We start from the raw sequence: 21,517 nt of genomic DNA on the forward strand, positions 1-21,517 counted from the left end.
ATCTGCTAGATCCTTTGGCTTAGAGCTTAGCAGATTGTCTCTCCGTCCCCTTCGGACGATGTACTCGCTATCTCTCTCTCTCTCTCTCTCTCGCTCTCTGCGTGTTGATAATGAGCCATTCCGCAAAGATGTAAGTGTTAGTGGGCGGATGCTTATCGCATATGTGTGCTTGCGCATATGTATGAATGCTGTGTGGGCCGCAAGAATTTATAGCCTACTTTATGGCTTACTAATGAACTTTCAACTCTGCGCCGAGACTAGCAGCTTTCCAGAAGTACATACCGCCTATATATACATACGTATGTTCATGGACCTTTACTTAACCCACTAATGGATTTCACATACTCCTCCATTCGACGACCTTGAAATACTTTAAAGTTTAGGGGTGAATCGATAGGGAAAACAATTTGTTTGCTGGCAGGAAGGACGTTTATCTATCGCAGCAAGTGGAACACATTTCAATGTTCTTCTGCTTTTCACAGTTTTTTTCTTTTCTTTTTCTTTTTATTTGTTACTCCTTCAGTTGTCCAGCCTCCATAAATCGCTCAAACATGGCAAGCAAAGTAAAACAAATTAAAAGGGGGCGACACGAAAAACAGAATGCAAACAGAACAAAAAACGAGGGAAATGGAAATGAAAAGCTCACAAAATGGAGTCGTAAAGCAAATGGAGCGGACACGCATACCCATACACACACACACACCCACAGAGAGAGGCACAGAAAAAGGCATTTGCTTCCTGTTAGCCATGTGCATGCATATGCACGCATATTTATGATGCACCGTCACGCCCACCAAAAAAATGAAAACGAAAAAAAAAGGTCAGAGATTATCCTATGGAAATCTGGCTGATTTCATTGCACAAGTAAGTTGAATTTGTTTTCAAATTTAAATCGATAAAATAATGGAAATGGAGAAGTAAAAGAAACTAGATATTATTATTAATCTATTATAATTATAGATTTTTATTATACGCAGGAAAGCTTTACGAATTTAAGTTAATGCTTTTTTGACTAAGTTTTTAATTTTTGTATAAATTTATTCTAAACAGATTTTTTAAATAATTGATGCCATACATTTTTCGTTGTGTAGAATAAATAACAAAGAGTTTAAAGACCGCCACCCGCTGCACTCTTCCTGTTTATTAAAGTGCCAAAAGAGTACGAACTTAGAACGATAGCTTATCAATTCATACATCTATACCGAATATAAAAGAAACACAAACTGTTGATAAGCCCATATATTGCTCTCTGCCTGTTAGTCAGAGCTATACATTCGCTTGAATAGGTCGTGCCATAGCAAAAACCATGAGCGATAGTGCCAGTTCCGGTGGAACAAACATTTTGAGCTTGAACTCCTTTTGTTTGTATAATATATTTCGTCGGATCAAAATTAATTGCGAGAGAGCACATCGCGTCAAGGATACCTTGGGGAAGTACCTGGATCTCGTGAATTTTGCCCTCAGTTGCAATATCTTGACCAAATCATTCAGCGAATGGAACCCCGAACTGTTCGAAAAGCTGAATATGGCGCTGGACTTCTCGAGTAGAGCCCCACTGATAAATGTGAACTTATCGAATCTATACAAGTTCATGCACAACCAGTCCATGAATGAACAGAAGTTATTCTGGTCCGCTTACCTGAATGGCATCAGGGAAAACGATGAGTTGGAATCGGTGAAAGTGACTTACAAGCCAGCGCAGTACTATCCCGAACACTTGGATAGGTTTGAGGCTTTGCTGAATGTTCTGAAGGAGAAAAACACTTTGCGGGAGCTACACATTATAATTAAGGGTACGTAGATGCCAACCGCATTTTCTTTTTGAGTGGAAATAGTCGTTGCCTTATAGGCTACAGCTTGTGGAATGTGGGAATCGAAGGACTGGAGACCTTGCATGTGGATGCCCGAATGGATGTGAATGACCTGATCCAGTTGTTGCAAAAGAATCCTAACTTACGCCGACTTAAATTAACCAGTGCTGAACTATCCGGAAGATTGTCTGACATCGTTCCGTATTGTAATCAACTCGAATACCTCACAATTTCAATGAAGAATGATCAAGATGCCGCGCAGTATGCACCTTTTGCCCATTTGCCCCTACTGAAGGACTTAACTCTCCTGGGGGTACCTGAGGAGGGTTCCCTGCTGAAGCTTTTTCAAGGCCTTAAAGAAACCCTAATCCAGCATATAAGCATCCCAAACGTATATATTACTACCGAAGAGCATCATGCGCTGTCAGAGATTTTATCATTGAATTCAGTCAAATATTGCCCAAGAGATTCATCCCTTACTCTAAAGCCTTTTATGAATTTGAAAAAAACCTACCATTTATTTCGCCCTCAAAAGAAACGGTTTCAGATGGATGATACGGTACATTACCGCATTCGTGGATTGGTCAGTACAAAGAGAATCAATTCACTTGAATTTGCAACTGAAGTTGGTTTGTTCTTTGGTGAACAAAATTCATTAGAGTGGTATGGCTTCTTACATTCTTATCAATTTTACGTAGAGGGTTGGATTACGATTGATGATATAGGCTTATTACCCGAAACTTATTCCAATAATGCTTATTTGGAAGTTTCAAAATTAGAACTATCCAAGGACATGCCAATTACTCAAAAAGAAATTGACACCTTGGCTGCCTATCCTTCTATAACCTACATCCGATGCTACTTGCATCAATTGGAGCAAATGATCGCAGTGAAAATACAGCATCTCAATGGCTTCAACGCTGAAAGAAGGCGACTAGATCGAATCCGAACCGAGCAATGCGAAGTTCGTATGATCAATCTAAACCATCCCGACTGGACTGCCGTTCTAGACATTTTCGAAAAACATGATGTGTCTATAAATGTCCAAATTTTTACACCTTTGATTAATTTAAGGAACCTAACAAGTCTTGTGATCTCGAGAATCTCCGTATCCTTAAGGGAACTTTTTAACAACTTTGCCTCGATGAAAACACACATTCTGGAGGATCTGCGAGTCGGATTCCTTGGCCCCGAAGAAGTGGTTGAGGTAGCCAAAATTCGTAGCCTGAAAGAACTCGAGTGCAGTTTCTTTTGTTCCAGATCCCTCGAACATCTAGCCACGATGAATCAGCTTGAGTTGCTCACCATAAACGTTCATCCTCAGGGGCGATTGAGAGGTCTATTCAAGGCTCTGGCCTCTAGGCAGGATCAACCACTAAGGTGTCTCTCAATTGAGAGGACGAGACTTACTTTCGAAGAGGTTGACGACCTAGCAAACGTTAAATCCTTGGTGATTTTGCTACTGGGATTACCAGATAAACAGGATTGGCAACACTCACTGGGATATAAGCCTGGAAGCCAATATCAATACGTTCGCTATTGTCAAAAGTGCAAATTGCCTACAAGGGGCTCCGATCATATAGAGCACAGCATTCATACGAAGACGCTGCCCTTTCTTCCATATGAAGCTGGCTTTGACATTCAGGTTAAATTCCTTACCGAATTGTATGAGACTTCAACTCCCTTTAATCTAAACCTATTGGCCAAGCTTCCAATATTGCGGTATTTGAGTACATTTGGATACTCACAAAAAGTTGTGGAGAATCTGGTCAGGACTCTAGCCTCAGAAGACCCGCAAAGAATGCGCAAAATAACATTTGACTCTCAAGACTTTAAGCTTATTTCTCAATTCGAAGAATTACAATATCTGGATACTTTTTTTTACCATATAAATGACATTGACAGTTTCGGTCTCCTAAGTAATCTAAAGGAGCTGTGTTTGAACAATCCCCACGAAATAGATATGTATCCGATTCTAACAAAACTCAAAGAATTACCTTATTTCGAGAACTTGATTGTGAACGGCAAAGATCTGAATAACTATGAAATTGTAGAGGTAGTTTGTATAAAAACCCTAAAACTACTAACTGTAGGCATTGCTTCGAATGAATGGCTTAAATATCTAATGTTAGCAAAGGGGCTGGAGAATCTTATTATTACTTCAACTCACTACGCAAACGAAAATGAGGTTGACTACATTAACTATATTTGTATGAAATGCACCAAATTGAAATCGTTTACCCTTCATCGATATTATGGATATTTAACGAAAAAGAAAGTGGGGGAACTCTTGGAAACTCTCAAATCTGTTCGTGATCCTCCTAATTATCCCAATTTACTGCTACGAGGCATATGGGTGGACTTCGAGCGCCTGCGTCAGGTAAACTTTAAGGTCGGGGACTCCCCAAACACAATCATTAACAATTTCAATCATATTTTTAGGTGTACCACTATAACGAAACGTATTTAGAGCTGGAGTCACTCACCGCTGTTGGATATCTAAGCAGTGACGAATCCGAAGAATCCGATAGTGATATAGATAACACACTTGAATAAAATGAAATTACTGTTAAAATATATCATAATATATTGACAGATTTACATATGAATTTATATAAATTACGCCTAGGAATAGAGCAGATATTTTAAATATATAATAATTTGCAACTGCCCTTGATTGTAATTTTCTATGTGATTCTAAACTACTTCAAAAACATCATATTAAAGATAAATGCTTTAGAAATACCCAACTCGTGCTCAGCTAAATAGGAATTAATGACATTTAATTAACAAATATAAAAAAAAAATAATGAAAGAAAGAAAAGCCAAAGTTTGTATACCCTTGCAAGTATCCATAGATTATTGGCTTGGAAAATATATAAATAGCTAGCATAGCTGATTCTAGACCTATGTATGATCCCTCCTATATCATCATATCCTATATATCATATATCATTATCCTTTTTTGTTATTGCTTATTATTATTGCTTTCCTTCCAGTATTATTCTTGGTGACTTCGATTAGGCATTAAATTATCGAAGTGAGTTTCTTCCTAGTTATGTAGATGTAACATATGACATTGTTCAGGTAATAATTTTGGGGTCGAAAGGCACTCACTATCACTTTCACTAGAGATGTAAACACCACGTACCCCGCGGACAGACTGAGGCCACCGCGAAAGCAGCGCCTGTATTTATACCTCCGGAGCAAAGAGAGCAGAAAAAGTGAGAGCGATGTAGAAAGAGCTATCTCTTGAGATAACATAGGCAGAGAGAGAGATAGAGTCCAAGTGATATCTCTAGAGATTCACTGGGAGAGGGAGAGGAAGAGAGAGCCAGAGATATTGAGTTACTAATTTGTTTTCTGCCAGCTATATGATATAGTCGTTCGATCCGACTTACATTTCATATGGTCGGAAATTACTGCTTCACAACGTTGCAAACTTCCGACTAAAATTATAACCCCCTGCTTAAAAAAACAAAATAAAATAACTCAAAGTAGCCATGAATCAGAAAAACAAAAAATAATAAATTAATTGAAGCTTGTCAATGTTGAAGAGCCCGTCGCAGATGAAATTGTCGACTCATTAAAAGGCAATTTCTCTCCATTATATGGGTCCTGCCTCCCCCCGCACAGGACCCTGTATGACCGACCGGCAGACAGGAGGCGGACTGAAAACATCACGAGCCAAGAATCGAAACAAAACGAAACGAAAGGCAAACAAGCAAAAGACAAACACTCATGGGCTCTGTTTCACTTTACTCTTAGACCAAAAATCGATAGCGGGCAAATTTTTATTTATAGTCCCTGGAAAACCCCCATTTTCCACTTGTCCTTTCTCCTCACTCCGTTCCATGTTCTTCTTTATTTTGTCCTGAACTGGCCAAGGGGCAAGCATTTGCCATTTCTTGCTCCGCCTGCGGGCGAGTTTTTCATTTGACTTGGCTTGCAGTTCAAAGGCTCACCATCGGCTCCTGATTCCATTTCGAGGTCAGCACGACCACCACCACCGCCGCTGCTGCCTTGTCCTGTCAAGTGCCACTTAGACTCGTGTGTGTGTTTGTGTGTGTGCTGCCTGTCAGAGGTCCTTTCTTCGTTCTCCATTTTTTTTAGCACAAGAAAGGCAAGAAAAATCGAGCATTAAGTCGATAACTGGGCGATTAGTTAAGTTTTTATGTCGGCAGGCTGAAAGTTTGATGGCAGGACCGCCTCCTGTCAATATTCATTTATTACTTGTCCGAAAGTAAAGAAATACAAAACAAACCGGGTAGAAAAAGACCAAGAAGACAAACTTTCGGCCCAAAGAAAAGCAGTTGGTCAAGAGAAGAGCCATGGGAAATTCCTTGCTCCATTGCTCAATTCACAGGCAAAAACGATGTAAATAGGCTAGCGAAAAAGTGTTGCCGAATCAATCAGTAAAAACATCACAAGGATTCTGGGGTTTCCTCAACAGGCCTTCCTTCAAATAAATGTTTGTAAAAAAAATAAAGGGGAGAAAAAGAAATACATAAAAGTTCAGCTACCCTTGGCACTGAGCCGAATTTATTCGCTTTACAAATCCGGCCAGCATGAGGCAATGAAAAATAAATAAATTTCCCTCACTGGGGGCGGTCCCACAAGAGGGCACCGCACTATTCCACTCGGGATATGGCCCATATTTGGCTTGGCCAACATGTAATACACTCAATTAGGCCAATTCCGTGCACCATATTTATGGCCTCAAATATTTTTATGCCACAAAAAAGGAATCGCTGCGAGACTGGTCACCGCCATAAACTATAGGGGAGAGAGCATTCTTGCAACACTCGAAGGGCCATAAAAATCGAAGCCATATAAATGAGAGGAAGTGGCAAAAGAAAATACAAATAAATATGGTCAGACAAATTCCAAACTCCTGCTGCTCCTGCTCCCATTTCAGATCCCCTGCTGCAGTGTCGAGTGTCCTCCACTTGGACAAACTGATTAATTGCCACTTGACGAGAGCCAGGACAACAGGGAAGATCCTGGCAGTGGTTCCTTCCCCCTAATCCCGCGATTCCTGCTATTCCTGCGATTCAATGTGAATCGAGGCGACCTTCTGTTCGACTTTCGTCTTTTTCTTCTCCCTTTTTTTTCCTATGCAAATTAAAAATTTGCTGGCTTTGGTCGCTTTCTGCTGGCAGCGACCAAAGTTGAAATAAATTTAATTATTTGCCGGACCCGCAATGCGGTCGCCTCTGCCAGCGCCATAGATTGGCATTTATTTTGGTCTTTTGCCTCTTTTTTTCAGACGATTGTTGGTGGCTGTTGAGACTTGGATAAGCTGGGCTTAAGAGGGAAATAATGATAAAGTAATCTGTTTAAATATAAGAGCATAATCCTGCTGTAGAATGGACATTTTAAGGTTTATTGTGAGTTGTATTTTGAGTTTTATTCAGGGTTTTTGTTATAAAATATTACATTAGGTATTAGATTTATTTTCCTTTTAGTGAAGTCAAGTTTCTTAGTTCATGTCATTCCTTTTATTTAGTTAAATATTTAACATACATATGAGAGAGTTTATATTTAGTTTGTTTATAAAACTCAAAAACCCAATGTCTAATACTAGAATTTTATGTTTAAAATCATCTCTTAAATACACCGCCTAAATTTTCTAATGTAAAATTTAATTTCCATTCAGCTCGGTCTACATCCTTTGTATGATATTGGGCTTCATGTAATCCGCATAATGAGCAACTTGAACTGCATTTCCGCCTACAAACTCATCGCTTCTGAAAAGTCAAACTCATTTATTTGGCTTAGGCAAATGCGAATGGACGTTGTGACAAATGACATGCAATTTTTAGGCCCAACAAAAATGCAATTAAAGCAGGCAGTTGGCCAGAGCCAAAGGATAACCAGAAAATAAAAATAAAAGCATCCAAGTGTGAGGGTAGAGGAGCCTTAAAGAGCCCTGAGCCTGGGGAATACATTAGAAACATGGCCGAAAAGTGTGGCGGGGGGAGGTTAGGGAAAATGCGACAACTCCAACATGTGGCTGCAGTTTTTCCTTTGACTTTTTTTTGTGCTCCTTTGGACAATGGCGTTGCCAGGATTTTCATGTCAGTCCAAAGCTGAGCCGCAAACAAAGCGCCGGTCAGGCAGGCAAACCAAGTGCGATAAATCCTCGAGAAACACAACACCCGAACAGGCAAATATATATATATATTTGTATATATAACTTAAAAGCACTTGAATATAAAAACCAATTTGCCAGTACCATTTTTCGGGTGGTTTTTATTCCTGCGGTTAAATTGTATTAAAAATCAATTTGCAGCGCCTTCATGGGAATTCGATTTTCTGTGACCGAAAATGCCTCCGAGCTCAATGGGATTTTCCAGAATGCCTGTTGCAAGGCCAACAGCATTTAAGCATTTCCCAACTTTGCAACACCTGCCAAAGAATTTATCAAAAATTCATTTAGCTACGTGCTGAAAATATGCAAAAAGTTTCATATTGGAATTTGAAATTTTTTGGCCTGTAAACAGAATATTAAGTATTTAAGAAATAGGAAAGAAAAATTACTTGAGAAGTTCGAAGGAAGGAAACCTGAATTTCATGCGAACCTTAGCACTTGAACTTAGAAGAACAATATATAAATATTAATGTAGCCATTAAATGTCGGTAGATTTCTGAATTAGTTTTAATAATTAATTCCCCTCACCTAAAACACTTTGACATGACCTAATTAACAACATCTCATTAGCTTATGATGGCTTGTAAAAAGAGTAATTTATAAATTTCGTATTCAAACAAGAGCTGTCAAAGTCTAAAAAACAGTATATGTCATGCTTTAATTTCCCTACCATAAAAAACATAACATTAGTTAATGTATAAATCAGAAAAACTCAAAAATTAGCAAATAAAAAAAGCCTTTTAAATAAAAGCAATTATCAGGCCCGAGACGAACAGTGATTTAAATTAATTACAAAATATACATACATATTATTAAATGCATATAAATGAAATCTGTTGCAGTCACATTAAGGAAATATATATATGAAGATATGACAAATATACAGATATTAATATATATGTATTCAAACGATGATGGAAATTGATAGCCATGGGTCACCGATGGAACCGCAAACAGAACCACAAACAGGCCAAAAGACGAACGCCCGGCACCGCCTATCAGTACCACATTTTACAGGACCTCCTGCTGCTGGTCCACCTCCATCACCACCTCCTCCTCCTTCTCCTAGCCACGCCCCCATCCTGACCAGCATTGTGGCCATTTGTCGGCGGATTGGCCAGCGCCCATGAACAATGCAAATTGAATTCCAATGACGAGCTATCATTGATGCGTGGCTGAAATTTGCAATTCGTGTTTTGTCGCTCGGCCGGAAACAATCACAGAGCCAAATAGCAATAACATAAAAAAATAAGGACTTCTGACGGACAACGACAATTACACCAGACATTTAAAGCTTTGCCCGAGGGGAAAGGACATTTCAAAAACATGGTTTGCCCATAGGAAAATATATATAAAGGTAAAGAGGGAGTTTCGCTTCCTATAAACATGTTTAAATTATTAATTAAGCAAAATGAAATATGAAAATATGAAAAATAATACTATTAACACTTTTAACAAAAAATGTATAACTTGTATACAAACTTTTAATGAGTAAAATGTGATACCTTACCATTAAAACTTTTAAATGTTTGTTGAAACTCTGAACTTTTTCTAACTTCTATTTTTAAAATATTTATATGAAATATACCAATTTATCCTCTTGAAATCCTTATACTTATATAATATATCTATGCTTAAATCGATGTATTCTCAAATCTATCTTGAAATCCTTATACTTATATAATATATCTATGCTTAAATCGATGTATTCTCAAATCTATAAATGTTTCCATATCTCGTTATTCAAATAACCAAAAGAAGTAACCCAAAACTTAACAATGCTTGAAAATCAATACGTGTAGCCCGAGCTAAACCGAAAATTCTCATTTGCATAGGTAAATATTATATATTCCGATGCCCCGAAAAGGTCACAAATGTTTGCCCCAGCCCCAGCATACATATATAAATAGGAGAGCAGAACTCATTAGCAAATATTTGGCCTACTCCCAGCCTCAACCAAAAAAAAAGAAAAAATAAAAACACGAATTGGAAAAAACACTTAACACTCAACCGCAGGTGGATGAGGCTAAAGGGATAGGAGTTAGAGGACAGGGCCGAGCGGCAGGCTGTAAAGCCGCAAAAGCCCCGAAAAGGTCGAAACGAAGTTTGGCAAATCGTTTATAAATCGCTTAGTTGGCAACGCCGATGGCCATGTCCTCTTTGGTCGCCAGGTGGCAAAATGGCAAGAGCAGCAGCCAGGTGCAAGTGGGCGACCGCAGAGTGAGAGGCTCTGGGCTCTGGCCTTTGGAAAGGAAATAAATGAAAGCGATTGCCGATACACTGATGCCATAGATAGCTCCATTTCCGGCTGGAGTTACGGCAAAAGGGTGAATAATTTCCCATATCCGCTGCATGCCGATCCCGTTTCCGGGATCCATCCGACCATCTACCCTTTGGCGATGGGGACAATGGAGACAAAGTTGCTGGCCTCAAACGCAGTAAACTTTCCAGGCACACACACACAAACGCATATGTGTGTTTGTTAGCTTTAGATGGCACCGCATGGTGCCGGAACCCTTAACCCCCATTTAAACCCTACAGGATGGCCCCCTTATCCTTTGCCAAAAAATTCAAACGGAACGGCGTGCCTGTAATTGCGGCCCATTGTCTATTCCAAATGACTGACTTTGAGGTAGGTCCAATGCAAACACCCCCCTGGACTTTCTTGTCCTCGCTAAAATTTACGAAACTTCGGCCTTTATGTTGAAGTTGAAAGCCGAATTGTTATTGAATGGGAACACTTTTGCGAGGTCCTTTCAATTAGGTTTCGTTCGACCCGTTTGAATTCGATCAGAGAGAGAGAGAGTTGCAACTTGGTTGCGTTGCAGGGGTAGTTTTCACTGTTATCCTTACAGTCAGAGGGGTTGTTAACAGGTTCAAGAGAGCTGGAAAACCAGTATTGTTATAACAGGTTGCAGGGTGAATTTCCCTCTGGCATTTTCTGGCCTGTTAAGCTCCAATTTCAGTTGTTTTTATATGATAATTGGCTTTAAATTATCTGTAATTCAATTATATTATTATTAATTATATATGGATTTTTTACAGCACACATTATATACATATATATGTATATAATTTTACTTTAATCTTCAAAAAGGAATTCCTAATCTATAATATTTTTTGTATAGTTTTTCCATCCATTTAAGATTTTGAAAAAGCATATCTGAAGTGCAAACATTTTGTAACTTACATTGAGTTTTAGTATTCAAGATGTTTTTTGCATACTTGAAATACAATTTTAGAAAACTAGGATACCGAAAATAACATAGAAAGCATCCGAAATCAAATGTGTTCTCTGTTAATTAAAAGAGAAAAACCATAACGAACCTCAACTAAATACATGACAGAAATTTACGAATTTGTTTTTTAAATTAAAGCAACCTAAAAATTGATATACTTTTTAAAATAATCTAAAATACAGTATTTTAAAGCGTTCTTAAATTTTCCTTAAAAATAATAGCACAAAATGTCCTTTATTTAAAAGGTTTAAACTCGTACTGATATTGCATTACCTGTCCATTGATCTGGTTCCCTTAACAAACAATTCGCCTTGATTAAATTTTAATAATAAATGTGGCCACCTCTTTAAAACAACATTACAGCCAATGACCCACATTTCGATGTTGCTCTGGGTGCAATACGGCAAGGACTTTTGCTTAAACCCAACAGATTTCCAAACAGCCGCGGAGCGTTGAGTTTGTTGCTTTAAGAAGGGATGAATAACACGGCAACGCAACTTTTGTTGTCCGAGGACAAAAAAAGAAAACAAAAAACAAGGAAATAATGTAAACAAGGACTGCCGGGTGAAATGGCGACTGGGCAGCGCTGAAAAGTAGGCTTCATTCTAACACTTAACATGCTCGTTAAATGTCAAGCGGAAAGTTGCTGGAAAGTCAATGACCAGCTGAGGATTTCCCACACCAACGCCAGCGTGAAAATGTGAAAATGTGAACAAAAAATGTAATAACAATAGCTAAAGTTTGTTTTTCGGAGTTGAATGAGCGCACTTAGTTAGCGCACGAAGGGTTTTCCATGGTGTTGAATACGAATTCCATTGCACTCCTCTGCCGAAACGCTGGCTTTTCCCAACTTGCCGCGTTTCGTGACATGTCCCAGGCCGTGGAAATGTAACAAAAAAAAAAAGGAATGTGATAAATTCTCTCCCGTCCGCTGGGGAAAATGTGGAACGCGACACAATCATTTTTGTGCGGCTTGTTATGTAAATGCAATTACAATGCCCGATTTTATATTATATATCCCCCCTGGGCATATTCATTATTTATTTCCTGTCAATCTGTCCATCAACACATTAACTTACACACACTTAACACACACACAACATCGACCTGAAAATCCAAACAAAAGGCTAACAAAGTCATAGCCCATAGTATGTACTACGTACCATACAATGCAAATCCGAATTGTGAGGCGAAAAAATTAAATTATATATTTAACCATAGCTATGCAAATTTCGGTGCTGAATAATAGAAAAGGGAAAGTGGCGTTTTCCGACACGGTTTCCACCGGGCTGCGGCGCATCGTAAAATTGCCAAGATCCAAACCGCACTCAAAGAAATTATGCGAAAACAAAACTGCAGGGTTAGGGAAAATTCGCTCGAGTTGGGGAAAACAAAACAGAACCCCCGCACGGAAAGGAAAATCCGAGAAAAAAAAGGGCAAACCAACCCACACACACACACAAAGTGCGGGGAAAATCATAAAAGCAAAGGCGCGATGCCAGCGACGCGAATGAGCAAACAGCCTTAATAAAAATTTCATTTCCTTAATCAAATGCATTATCAAATTACAAATACAAAAACAACATCCACAGAGAGATATACTGGGCGTGGCAGCATAAAAGAAAAACACACTTCTCGGTCGCGGAAAAGGAAAAGGGAAAAAATGAAAGAAAAAGAGAAATATCCTGCCACCTGCCCGATGACAGCCACCAGTGTATATCCCCAATTTCCCACCGCCATGTGGAGCAAGCTCAGCCGATTTAACTCGACCAGATAGCACCCACCGACGAGGTGTGCCACAGATACTAAACTCTATATAGCCTTTTGGGTTATTCAGTTGCTGCTCGGCAGATTCAGAGCAGATAACTGCATTTAAGGAAAGCGGAAATTCAAGACAAAGCTCCAGCAAAATTCCTGTTTAAAGAATATGGAGAATATGGAACCCTTGTATTAAACAACTTCGGTTGGGGGAATGTTCTAAACTTACTTAAGTTTGATTTTGAATTAATTTCCTTATGAAGTGTATGAACTGAGACTGCATTTAACAATTTTCACAAATCAATACTATATAGGAAGTTAAGGAATCATTACTCGACATTCAAATAAAGTAACACAATTTATAAATATAAATATATATAAGGAATGCGGAAATTCAAGACAATTCTCAAGAATCTTAGATAACTCCTATGTAAAGAATATGGATTATTTTCAGCTCTATTACCAAACGGTTTTGTTGTTTGTTTGCTTAAAAAGAAGAATTGAATTATTCTTAAACTCTAAAATGTAGCATTCATTTTAATATTCATAAATATAACTATTTATAGATGCCAATTACATTATTTTGAGTTTTAAATGTAAATAAAATAAAACACTTTAGATATCCAAATATGTATATAAACAGTGTGAATGATAATAAAGTAACAACACATTTTTGTTAACAGAAATGAGGAACCAAAATTTTAAATAAATTTCCATGTATTTCTTTTAAACTCTATAAATTTTCAGAATTTTATCTCTGACCCCCTTCCCCCTAACATTTCTAGTGCACATTTGAGCGCAACCTTAGGCTTAGGCCGTCACCCTTAGCCTTCCCACCCCCCTCCAGGCCGATCAATACCACCCACTTGGTGGCCATGCCGAGGCTTTGAATGTACAACTGCACTTGCCATAGTGCCTGGGCAGTGTTATCCCATTTTCTGCCATTTTCCCACGAGAAGGGGGAATGAGTATAGAGAGAGGGGGCGTCGAGTCTAGTGCTTGCTGGTTCAGCCAACCAATAAACACAACGCTTATTTCGTTATAAGCTAAAAAGTCAATGATTGCATTTGCATTCTGTTAGATTTCTGCATCGAAATTATGCCAACGTCTGGCCCCGGCTCTTGGCCACATTCCCACAATTCCCCTCATACACTGAAATAAATTTGGGAGCCTTAAAATAATAAACAAGCTAATATGTGTAGCTGTTTTGGAAAGATAATCGTCAGCATTCAATTTTCTGTATTTAAAATATATGATAAATATAGAAGCTCATGGACACTATTTTATGGCTATGAAAGACTGAAATAAAGAGTTTTATGGCCATAGCTTTGTGTCCATCAATTTCTTTATTTTTTCTAGTTATCAAAACAATTATCATATTTTGGCCAAGTGTACTTGTAGCCTGTTTAGCCTGTTGTTGCCGGAAGCCTACTGGGTGGCTCTGGCGGGTGATGGTAGCTTGGCAGCCTGGCAACCTCGGCAAGTGCAAAGGCCTTTTGCGTGGTAAGGAAATTAGAAATGGAAATTATTATCGTAATTCGTAATGTTGCTCCTGCTCCTGCTCCTGCTGCTCCTGCTGCTGCAGTTGAAGTTGTTGCTGCTGTTGTCTGTTGCTGTTGCTGTCATGTAATTACACAGCACCCAAACAACCCGAAGAGCCGAGGCGAAAGCGTTGATTGTTGTTATTAGAAGTAGTTTGCTGCTGCTGCTGCTGCTGCTCTTCTGCTTGGCTTCTACTCCAGCAAAACTAGCGAGGAGAGATACCACCAGCTCCCAGGACCCCCCTAAGCTCCATGCCTTTTGGCCTCCATTCGAAGGGAATTTATGTGGCGGAAGCTCTGCAAATGCTGAATGTGGTTCACTATTCGACCTTTGCTCTCTCTCTCTCTGTACTTCAAAGAGATTTTTGTTATCGTTAAGGGAAAGTACTCAAGGATGAAGCTAACTTTAAAATATGACTAGTTAAATGAAATGCTTTACAATCTAATTTCCAGTAAATGTTAGACAAACTGGTTTTCATTCTAATTGAACTACACGTTTCCTGGGGCAACATCAAATACTGAATAATTGATTGACTTTTAATTTGATATTTGTTGCCTATCATAGCATTTGGTTCATTGACCTTGCCTATACACAGGAAATGATATACTATTGAGGGAAAGCCCCCTGCGGACTCAAGGGGTTAATAGTCGTCGCCCGGGGACAATGACATTGCGTCGAAGGAAGAGTCGAAACGTGCAAGTCTGCCTAAATATGTAGGCAAAGTGCAGGCCCAATCGATAAAAGTCGCTTCATATGCAATCGGGGCGGCCCAAAAAACACGGCCAAGCACTTCCGCTATCTCCGCAAAGTAAGGGTTTCGAACAGCGGCAATTTTTGCAGGGAGTTTCCCCATCGCTTCCGCTTCCGCTTTCGTCCTGCAACGCAAGTGTTGTCTGCGTTTTCCGCCGTTTTCTTGAGTCACAACAAAATTACAAAACAAAAAAAACACCAAGAGAAACGAAATGAGAGCGAAAAATAAAATAAATTTAATTGCGTACTTTGTTGCTGGACCTGGTTCCGGGTTGTGTCCTCTCGACTTAACCTGTTTTCCCTGGCACTTTTCCGCCGGCTAAATGGAAAATGCCGCCCATTGATTTGGCCAAAGGGAATGGGAGAGAGATGGAGAGTGGGGGTGAAAAAATAAATAAATTTGCATTTGGTCGGAGCCAATCGCCTCCGCTTTTCCCCAAGCCTTATCTCTGGCTTTCATTTCGAGTTGGAGGCGGATTTTCCATCTAATTGATTCAATTTGTATTCATTTTGGCCACTCGACAAATGCAGAATGTTCACCAGGCGCGCTGCTATTTGTAATTAATGAAATAATACATTTTTGAAATTAATTCATTTACATATAAATAGAAAATTTTGATTTAAGTCCGGGGGTTAAACTAAAGAAAGGCGAAGCTGATTCAAACAATGCCTAATCAGTTTTAATTAGTTTACAACTTTTACTTAGACATTCGATAAGATATTGAAACTTTCAGCAATGTTATGATTAAATACATGTTCATCAATTTAGTTCAGCTTTGTCTACGATCCACTGCAGTTGAATTGAAGTTCTTTAACCATGAACAGAAGAAGTAAAAGGACTCTGTCTTATTATAGTTCTGACGAAAGTACAGAAGATTTGGAATATTCACAAGTAAGTTGGAGTTAAGTTTCCTATTTTTTCTACTTTATTTAATCGTTTTCTTACCAGAAATGTGTTGTAACTGCTTGCGAGTGTAACGAGTTTGAAGCAAAGACAGATAATTTTATTGCTGATCTGGAAAATCAGTTACGAAAATCGGAAATGGACTTGATGCTTGCCAATGAGAAGATAGCCGTATATGATGATAAAATTAAAGACAAAAATGACATAATTGATGCACTGAAAACGACCAACAACCTGTTAAAGTCAGAAAACAGGGAAAAGTTCGATGCTCAGGCTGTTGCAATCAAAAAGCTGCAAGATGAGTTAAACCAAAAATGTAATGAAAAGGTAATAAACCAGAAATCTGTAGAGGAACGAGCCGATGAGCTTTCCAAAAGCGCATTATTAGAAAGACTGCAAAGAAATAACGATAGCCTGGAAGAAAAAGTTAAATCTTATCAAGAAAAAGAGGAGGATAATAAAAAACTTATTGCGACGCTCCAAGCTCAGATAAGACAAAAAGACGATCAGATAATTCTCTTAGAAATGGGGCAGAACTTGGACACTATCAAAATAAAGGAAAAAGACGATTTGATAAAAGACCAAGAAGCTATTATGAAGAGACTGGGAGTTGCAATAAATTCGAAGAAAAAATAAACCTTGATAAAAGCAGAAGAAATTTATATTTCCATATATTAATATAAATAAATATAAATATTTTTTCAAAATAAATAATGAAAACAAATTTTTGAAAGGAAATTTGGGTCTGTACGGAAATACAAATCCCGCTATATTATAAAAATGTCCTAAATTTTATAGTTTAGTCAGGTTTTTATCCTTTTAGGGTAGTTATTTTATAGATTGTTATAGAATTTACGGTATTAACGCAAACAAGGGTTATATCCTTTATAGGAAATATTTTTCAGATGGTAGCGCCATCCTGTGAGATTTTCAAAAACAATAGTCCTGCCAACTGTATTGGAATGTATAATTTGAAAAGAGTTGGCAGAGATTCTGAGCCTTAAAATCCCACAGGATGGCGCTACTCACTGACAGAAAGCTAATGAATATTACACCCCTTAAAGTGTCCTTTAAAATCACCAAAGAGCCCTGCCTGACAAATAGGTACAGTACTTATAAATACTGGGGAAAATGATGGTTAAATTCCGAAAATTAACTAGAGAGATTTTCTTTTTAGAATTAAAAAGTTGTTTTCGATTCTTTTGTGTATTTTCTATTGCTGTGCACCTTTCACCCCAATGAAAATATAACTTCATAAAGAGTATATTGAAGTACTTCTATATTAACATTTATTTGTAATGTTCTCTGCAGGTTGACATATTTTTTACTTATCGATACAAATTCCTCTCTACGTATATAGCCAAAACAATCGCAGGGAAAGTAAACTGATTTATTAAATAGCAACAAAACAATTTAAGGCCAGCTGCAGCACTTGATGGCTTTTAATGCTTACAACACTTATATTACCCGACGACACACTCAAATGACTCACATTCTTCTCTAGTTTATACAAAAATCATTTAAAAAAAAAAAAAAAATATAATTTTCCCATTAATAACATGTCTTATTTTGATTGCAATATATTCCTAAAGCTGCTCTTCTGTGCCATCAACTATTTCTCACTCTTACAAAAATAACCACGCCCACATTTTTCGATCACACACAGATTCACACATAGATTTAAGTACGTAACTCTAAGTCAACAGGTTTATAATTTGAAAACCATAGCACTTGTTTGGAGTATATTCGGATAGTAATGTGCGGGTCCTAGATGTCACACCAAACCCTAGACACTTTAAGGATATAAATACATATAGTTTATAGAACTAAGTACGTACACGAGTAGTATTGCCTATAGTAAGAAGTTTTGCGCATGCTTTTCATTGGAATCTTTGTTCACATTTTGTATATCTTGAGCTGAAATATATATATACTCGCAAAATGGATCACTTTACTGAAAGGATTTCAAGATAAATGGATTTCTGTTACTATACCCTTTTAGTAAGGGTCATTTTCAATTGAATTTTTTACTCGTTTTCAATGTGATTTGTTTGAAAAGATTTAAGAGTTCGAGGGAAAATGAAAAGGCCTAAAGCATACACATTATTTTAAGAGAACTCCAGAAACATGAAAGATAGTTTTCTTATCCTTTGATATTGGTAGTAAGTTATCAAAATGAATGAAAAGTTTACTCGCTTTTCCTTGTAAGAAGTTTATAATAAATAAATATGTAAATGATGCTTGAATGATATCCAATGTAGTCTTGCGGTTAAGCTTATAAAGAAAGGATATGCAAAAAGAGAGTCGTGCTTCAGTGATCTTTAGATATTCTCGACCAGAGCCTCGGGTGTCTGGGGATCCGTGGTCATCTCATCGCTGATATCACCTACCGAACTGGTGATTGTGGACAAGATCGAAGTCATGGTGGCGTTGAGAATCTCGGCACTGCTTGATGCGACTGTGCTGTAGAGCGCCAGAGCTGTGGTGGTGATCACTGTGGCCAGGGCAGGACTGGCGGTGCTGGTGGTGGAGCTGCTGGATTGCGTTAGGCTGGCCAGCGTCGTGTTGAGCAGGAGCGGGGCCAGTGTGGTGGCCCCTGTGGTCGGTGGACTCACCGTACTCGTACTGGTCAGCGGCAGCGGATGCGGCAGATGCCCGTGTCCATGGCCATGGCCATGGAACTGCTCCAGGATCGAGGCGGGCACATAGGGATACGAGGGGCAAGGATTCGCTAGCTGTGGACCCAGCATGCTCTCGAACAAGTAACCAATTAGGGAGCCCACCGTCAGGCCCACATTGTACGACAGGGTCATAATGTTTCCAGTTACCTCTTTAAGCGTTCCCGGTACCTTGGCAGGAGCCAGCATCATGGGCAAACTGCCGGCCAATCCGTTGGTAATACCCAGTGCAATGGTGAAGACAAACGGCGCCGTCTCGCCGGAGATCACTGGACGCTGGCGTGGCGCACAACAGAGGAGAAGGAGCGGCACCAGGACAATCCTCAAGCCGGACAGTAGGATCAGCTGGCGACGCGACCATGGATAGGGACTGGCGGCCAGAATCTTTCCCACCACGTCCGACGTATTGAAGCAGAACATCAGCAGCACTGGCATCCAGGAGCGGAGGGCGCACGACTGCACCTCCACCTCGATGCCCGGGTACAGGGAGAGGGTCACGCAGTAGGCAAGGGCGATGCATACCATGTGCGGATAGATGACCTGGGCCACCCGCCATCGAGTCACGAATCCCTCGCGGATATCACCCAACTTGCTTGGCCGGCAGCGGCGCGGAGTAATCACGTGTTCCACCTTAAAGAAAGAATTATTGATTCAAGTGGGATGATAGAAAGTAGATTTTAAAGCTCACCTTAAAGGCCACTGTCGTGGGCGTTGTGGGCTCCTGTGCAGGAGGCGTGGCTGGAAGTTCTGGTAACTGACCCAGGCCCTCAATGCTGCTCTCGCCGGCCGTTGGATTAGACAGCTCGTAGACAGGATTACTAAAGCTAAGAGCGTTTCCGGTGCCCTGTTGTCCCACCGATGTGGTTGTGGTGTGAGTGCCGTCCATCGAGAGCACTCCGTACCGAGTGCCACTTGGGGCTCCATCAACTTCCTGCTAAAAGAACAAGAACCGTTGGCAACTATTTCTTAAAACACAGTCTCTCCTGCCGACTTACCTCATCCGGCCGCAGGACAATCTTGGAGCAGGCCTCCACATGGAACCGCACAAACGGCGAATTAATGGTGGCCACATGCAGCAGGTAACTGAAGAGTATGTAGAGCGTGGAGGTCAGAAAGAAGATGACCGTGGAGACGCGGTCATTGTTGATGAGCAGCTTGGTCACGACACGATTGGAAGACACCAGAAAGCCGGCAATACTCTCTCCGGCCATCACCGCCTGGGTATACTGCTTCGGCAGCATCGAGGCGAAGCCGTAAAAGCTGGACTGCTGCACGGTGCAACCGATGGCGGTCAATGCTACCGCCGACATATTCACCAGGTACGCTGTATTCTGGGCAAACATATGCCAGGCCACCTCGCATACGGCCACAAAGATTAGGGTTGTGAAGGACACCATGTAGCCGAAGAGCACACGCGACTGGAATGGCGCCAAAGAGAGCACAATGTTGTTCAACAATACAGTGGCGAATGCCACGAAAATGTACGTCATCGACATGTCCAGGGCCACGGGGCGACCGGGAAAACGTGCCTGCCAGTAATCTGCAGCAATGATGAAGCTGTAAGCAGGAAAAAATGGAATGGTGCAAATAAGTATGCTACAAAATATTTAAAATCGTAAAATCCTTGCTATTACTCCTTAAATTTACTTTCGGGCATAATGATTATGATTTCTTAAATTTAAACACCTTCCTTAAACTATTTCTCACCTATTGTAAGGCAAAACAAAACCAATTCCCGCCGCCAATAGAGCCAGGTATACGGAGTGCCTTTGATCCTTTGGAGCCCTCGTATCGAACTCGGGACTGTCCATGCTGGCCGGATGTCTCAGGCCCGAACCAGCTGGTGAATGACTACTCCTCGAACGGCCAGAGCCACGACCGTCCAGCGGTTCATATGTGGTTTCCTGTCCACCACCATCCATGGTCCGTTGCTGTTGTTTTGCTCCTCAAAACCTTATCCAAAGTTATGTCCTTTGGTGGTTAAACTACTCGTTGGCTGCCGGACCTTGGCATTGTTTTCCAGATTGGCATGAGGACTCTCTGTTGCAGATTCGAAGCAAACGTTATACACAAATCGATAAACAACAGACACAAGTGGCTGAACTCGCAATTAGCCACCCCGACACTCAGCTGATATGTGCACTTTCAGCCGTTAAAACGATACTGGGCTTGAAAAGCCTTCAATTATTAGTGCCTTAATTCGTGGCTTTATTTTTTATTTGATTTATTTAAACCGCTTTCCGTGAGGGACATCTGCTCGTCAGCCTTTTGCTTTGCCGATGTCCTGGCATTTTTCTCACCACGCCCGCGTCTGCGCATGTGGCGTATGATTGATTTTATTCAACCGCGTTGGCTATCGGACCAAAAATAAGCCTGTTGTTGTTCTGTTAACTTGCTGAAAGGGTGGTCTTTTTCTGAATGAAAGCTTCTTCTTTTTGTTTTGCAATCTGACCACATTAGCTAAAGTTAGCTAAAACAATTATTTTGGAAAATGTATTTTCAAGGAAGATAATTATAAAACAATAATCCTTATAAAGATTAAATGATTACATTTAAATCTATCTCATAGTTATTAATGGTTTAACCTAACAATTAAATAAATAAATTCCAGCCAAGGTCGCGAAGATATTTTTGCTGCAAATAATGTACTTAATGAGCCCAGTCCAGGATATATACTCTGA

General features: G+C 39.7%; 3 protein-coding genes across 4 annotated transcripts; 2 read left to right on the forward strand and 1 right to left on the reverse strand.

Annotated features, from left to right (window-relative positions):
- The first annotated feature begins 1,273 nt into the window (after positions 1 to 1,273).
- On the forward strand, positions 1,274 to 4,406 carry LOC110177498 (uncharacterized). The gene is made up of 3 exons (XM_086834432.1): positions 1,274 to 1,793; positions 1,850 to 4,191; positions 4,254 to 4,406. Exons 1-3 carry the CDS (start codon positions 1,307 to 1,309, stop codon positions 4,365 to 4,367), a joined length of 2,943 nt encoding a protein of 980 aa, XP_086690558.1. The 5' UTR covers positions 1,274 to 1,306; the 3' UTR covers positions 4,368 to 4,406.
- Positions 4,407 to 16,017: 11,611 nt separating this feature from the next.
- On the forward strand, positions 16,018 to 16,882 carry LOC110177526 (uncharacterized). The gene is made up of 2 exons (XM_020944285.2): positions 16,018 to 16,146; positions 16,204 to 16,882. Exons 1-2 carry the CDS (start codon positions 16,072 to 16,074, stop codon positions 16,792 to 16,794), a joined length of 666 nt encoding a protein of 221 aa, XP_020799944.2. The 5' UTR covers positions 16,018 to 16,071; the 3' UTR covers positions 16,795 to 16,882.
- Positions 16,883 to 17,420: 538 nt separating this feature from the next.
- On the reverse strand, positions 17,421 to 21,256 carry Ent3 (equilibrative nucleoside transporter 3). 2 transcript variants are annotated; one of them, XM_020944233.2, is made up of 4 exons: positions 20,544 to 21,256; positions 19,832 to 20,393; positions 19,525 to 19,770; positions 17,421 to 19,466 (listed from the first exon to the last, which is right to left on the reverse strand). In XM_020944233.2, exons 1-4 carry the CDS (start codon positions 20,756 to 20,758, stop codon positions 18,480 to 18,482), a joined length of 2,010 nt encoding a protein of 669 aa, XP_020799892.1. In that variant the 5' UTR covers positions 20,759 to 21,256; the 3' UTR covers positions 17,421 to 18,479. The 2 variants fall into 2 exon arrangements, with proteins under 2 accessions (XP_020799892.1, XP_020799893.1); XM_020944234.2 differs by having other exon boundaries at positions 19,525 to 19,767; positions 20,544 to 21,239.
- Between the last annotated feature and the right edge of the window lie 261 nt (positions 21,257 to 21,517).

The sequence above is a fragment of the Drosophila serrata genome, unplaced genomic scaffold (assembly GCF_035046125.1).
Source record: "Drosophila serrata isolate PLE 108 unplaced genomic scaffold, ASM3504612v1 contig_272, whole genome shotgun sequence".
NCBI classification, from domain to species: domain Eukaryota; kingdom Metazoa; phylum Arthropoda; class Insecta; order Diptera; family Drosophilidae; genus Drosophila; species Drosophila serrata.

Coding starts and splice junctions, on each gene's coding strand:
- LOC110177526 (XM_020944285.2), top strand. CDS start 16,072: ATGAACAGAAGAAGTAAAAGGACTCTGTCTTATTATAGTTCTGACGAA. Junction 16,147..16,203: donor AAGATTTGGAATATTCACAA/GTAAGTTGGAGT, acceptor TTTTCTTACCAG/AAATGTGTTGTAACTGCTTG.
- Ent3 (XM_020944233.2), bottom strand. CDS start 20,758: ATGGATGGTGGTGGACAGGAAACCACATATGAACCGCTGGACGGTCGT. Junction 19,771..19,831: donor TTGTCCTGCGGCCGGATGAG/GTAAGTCGGCAG, acceptor TTGTTCTTTTAG/CAGGAAGTTGATGGAGCCCC. Junction 19,467..19,524: donor CCACGACAGTGGCCTTTAAG/GTGAGCTTTAAA, acceptor TCTTTCTTTAAG/GTGGAACACGTGATTACTCC.
- LOC110177498 (XM_086834432.1), top strand. CDS start 1,307: ATGAGCGATAGTGCCAGTTCCGGTGGAACAAACATTTTGAGCTTGAAC. Junction 1,794..1,849: donor GCTACACATTATAATTAAGG/GTACGTAGATGC, acceptor GTTGCCTTATAG/GCTACAGCTTGTGGAATGTG. Junction 4,192..4,253: donor ACTTCGAGCGCCTGCGTCAG/GTAAACTTTAAG, acceptor TCATATTTTTAG/GTGTACCACTATAACGAAAC.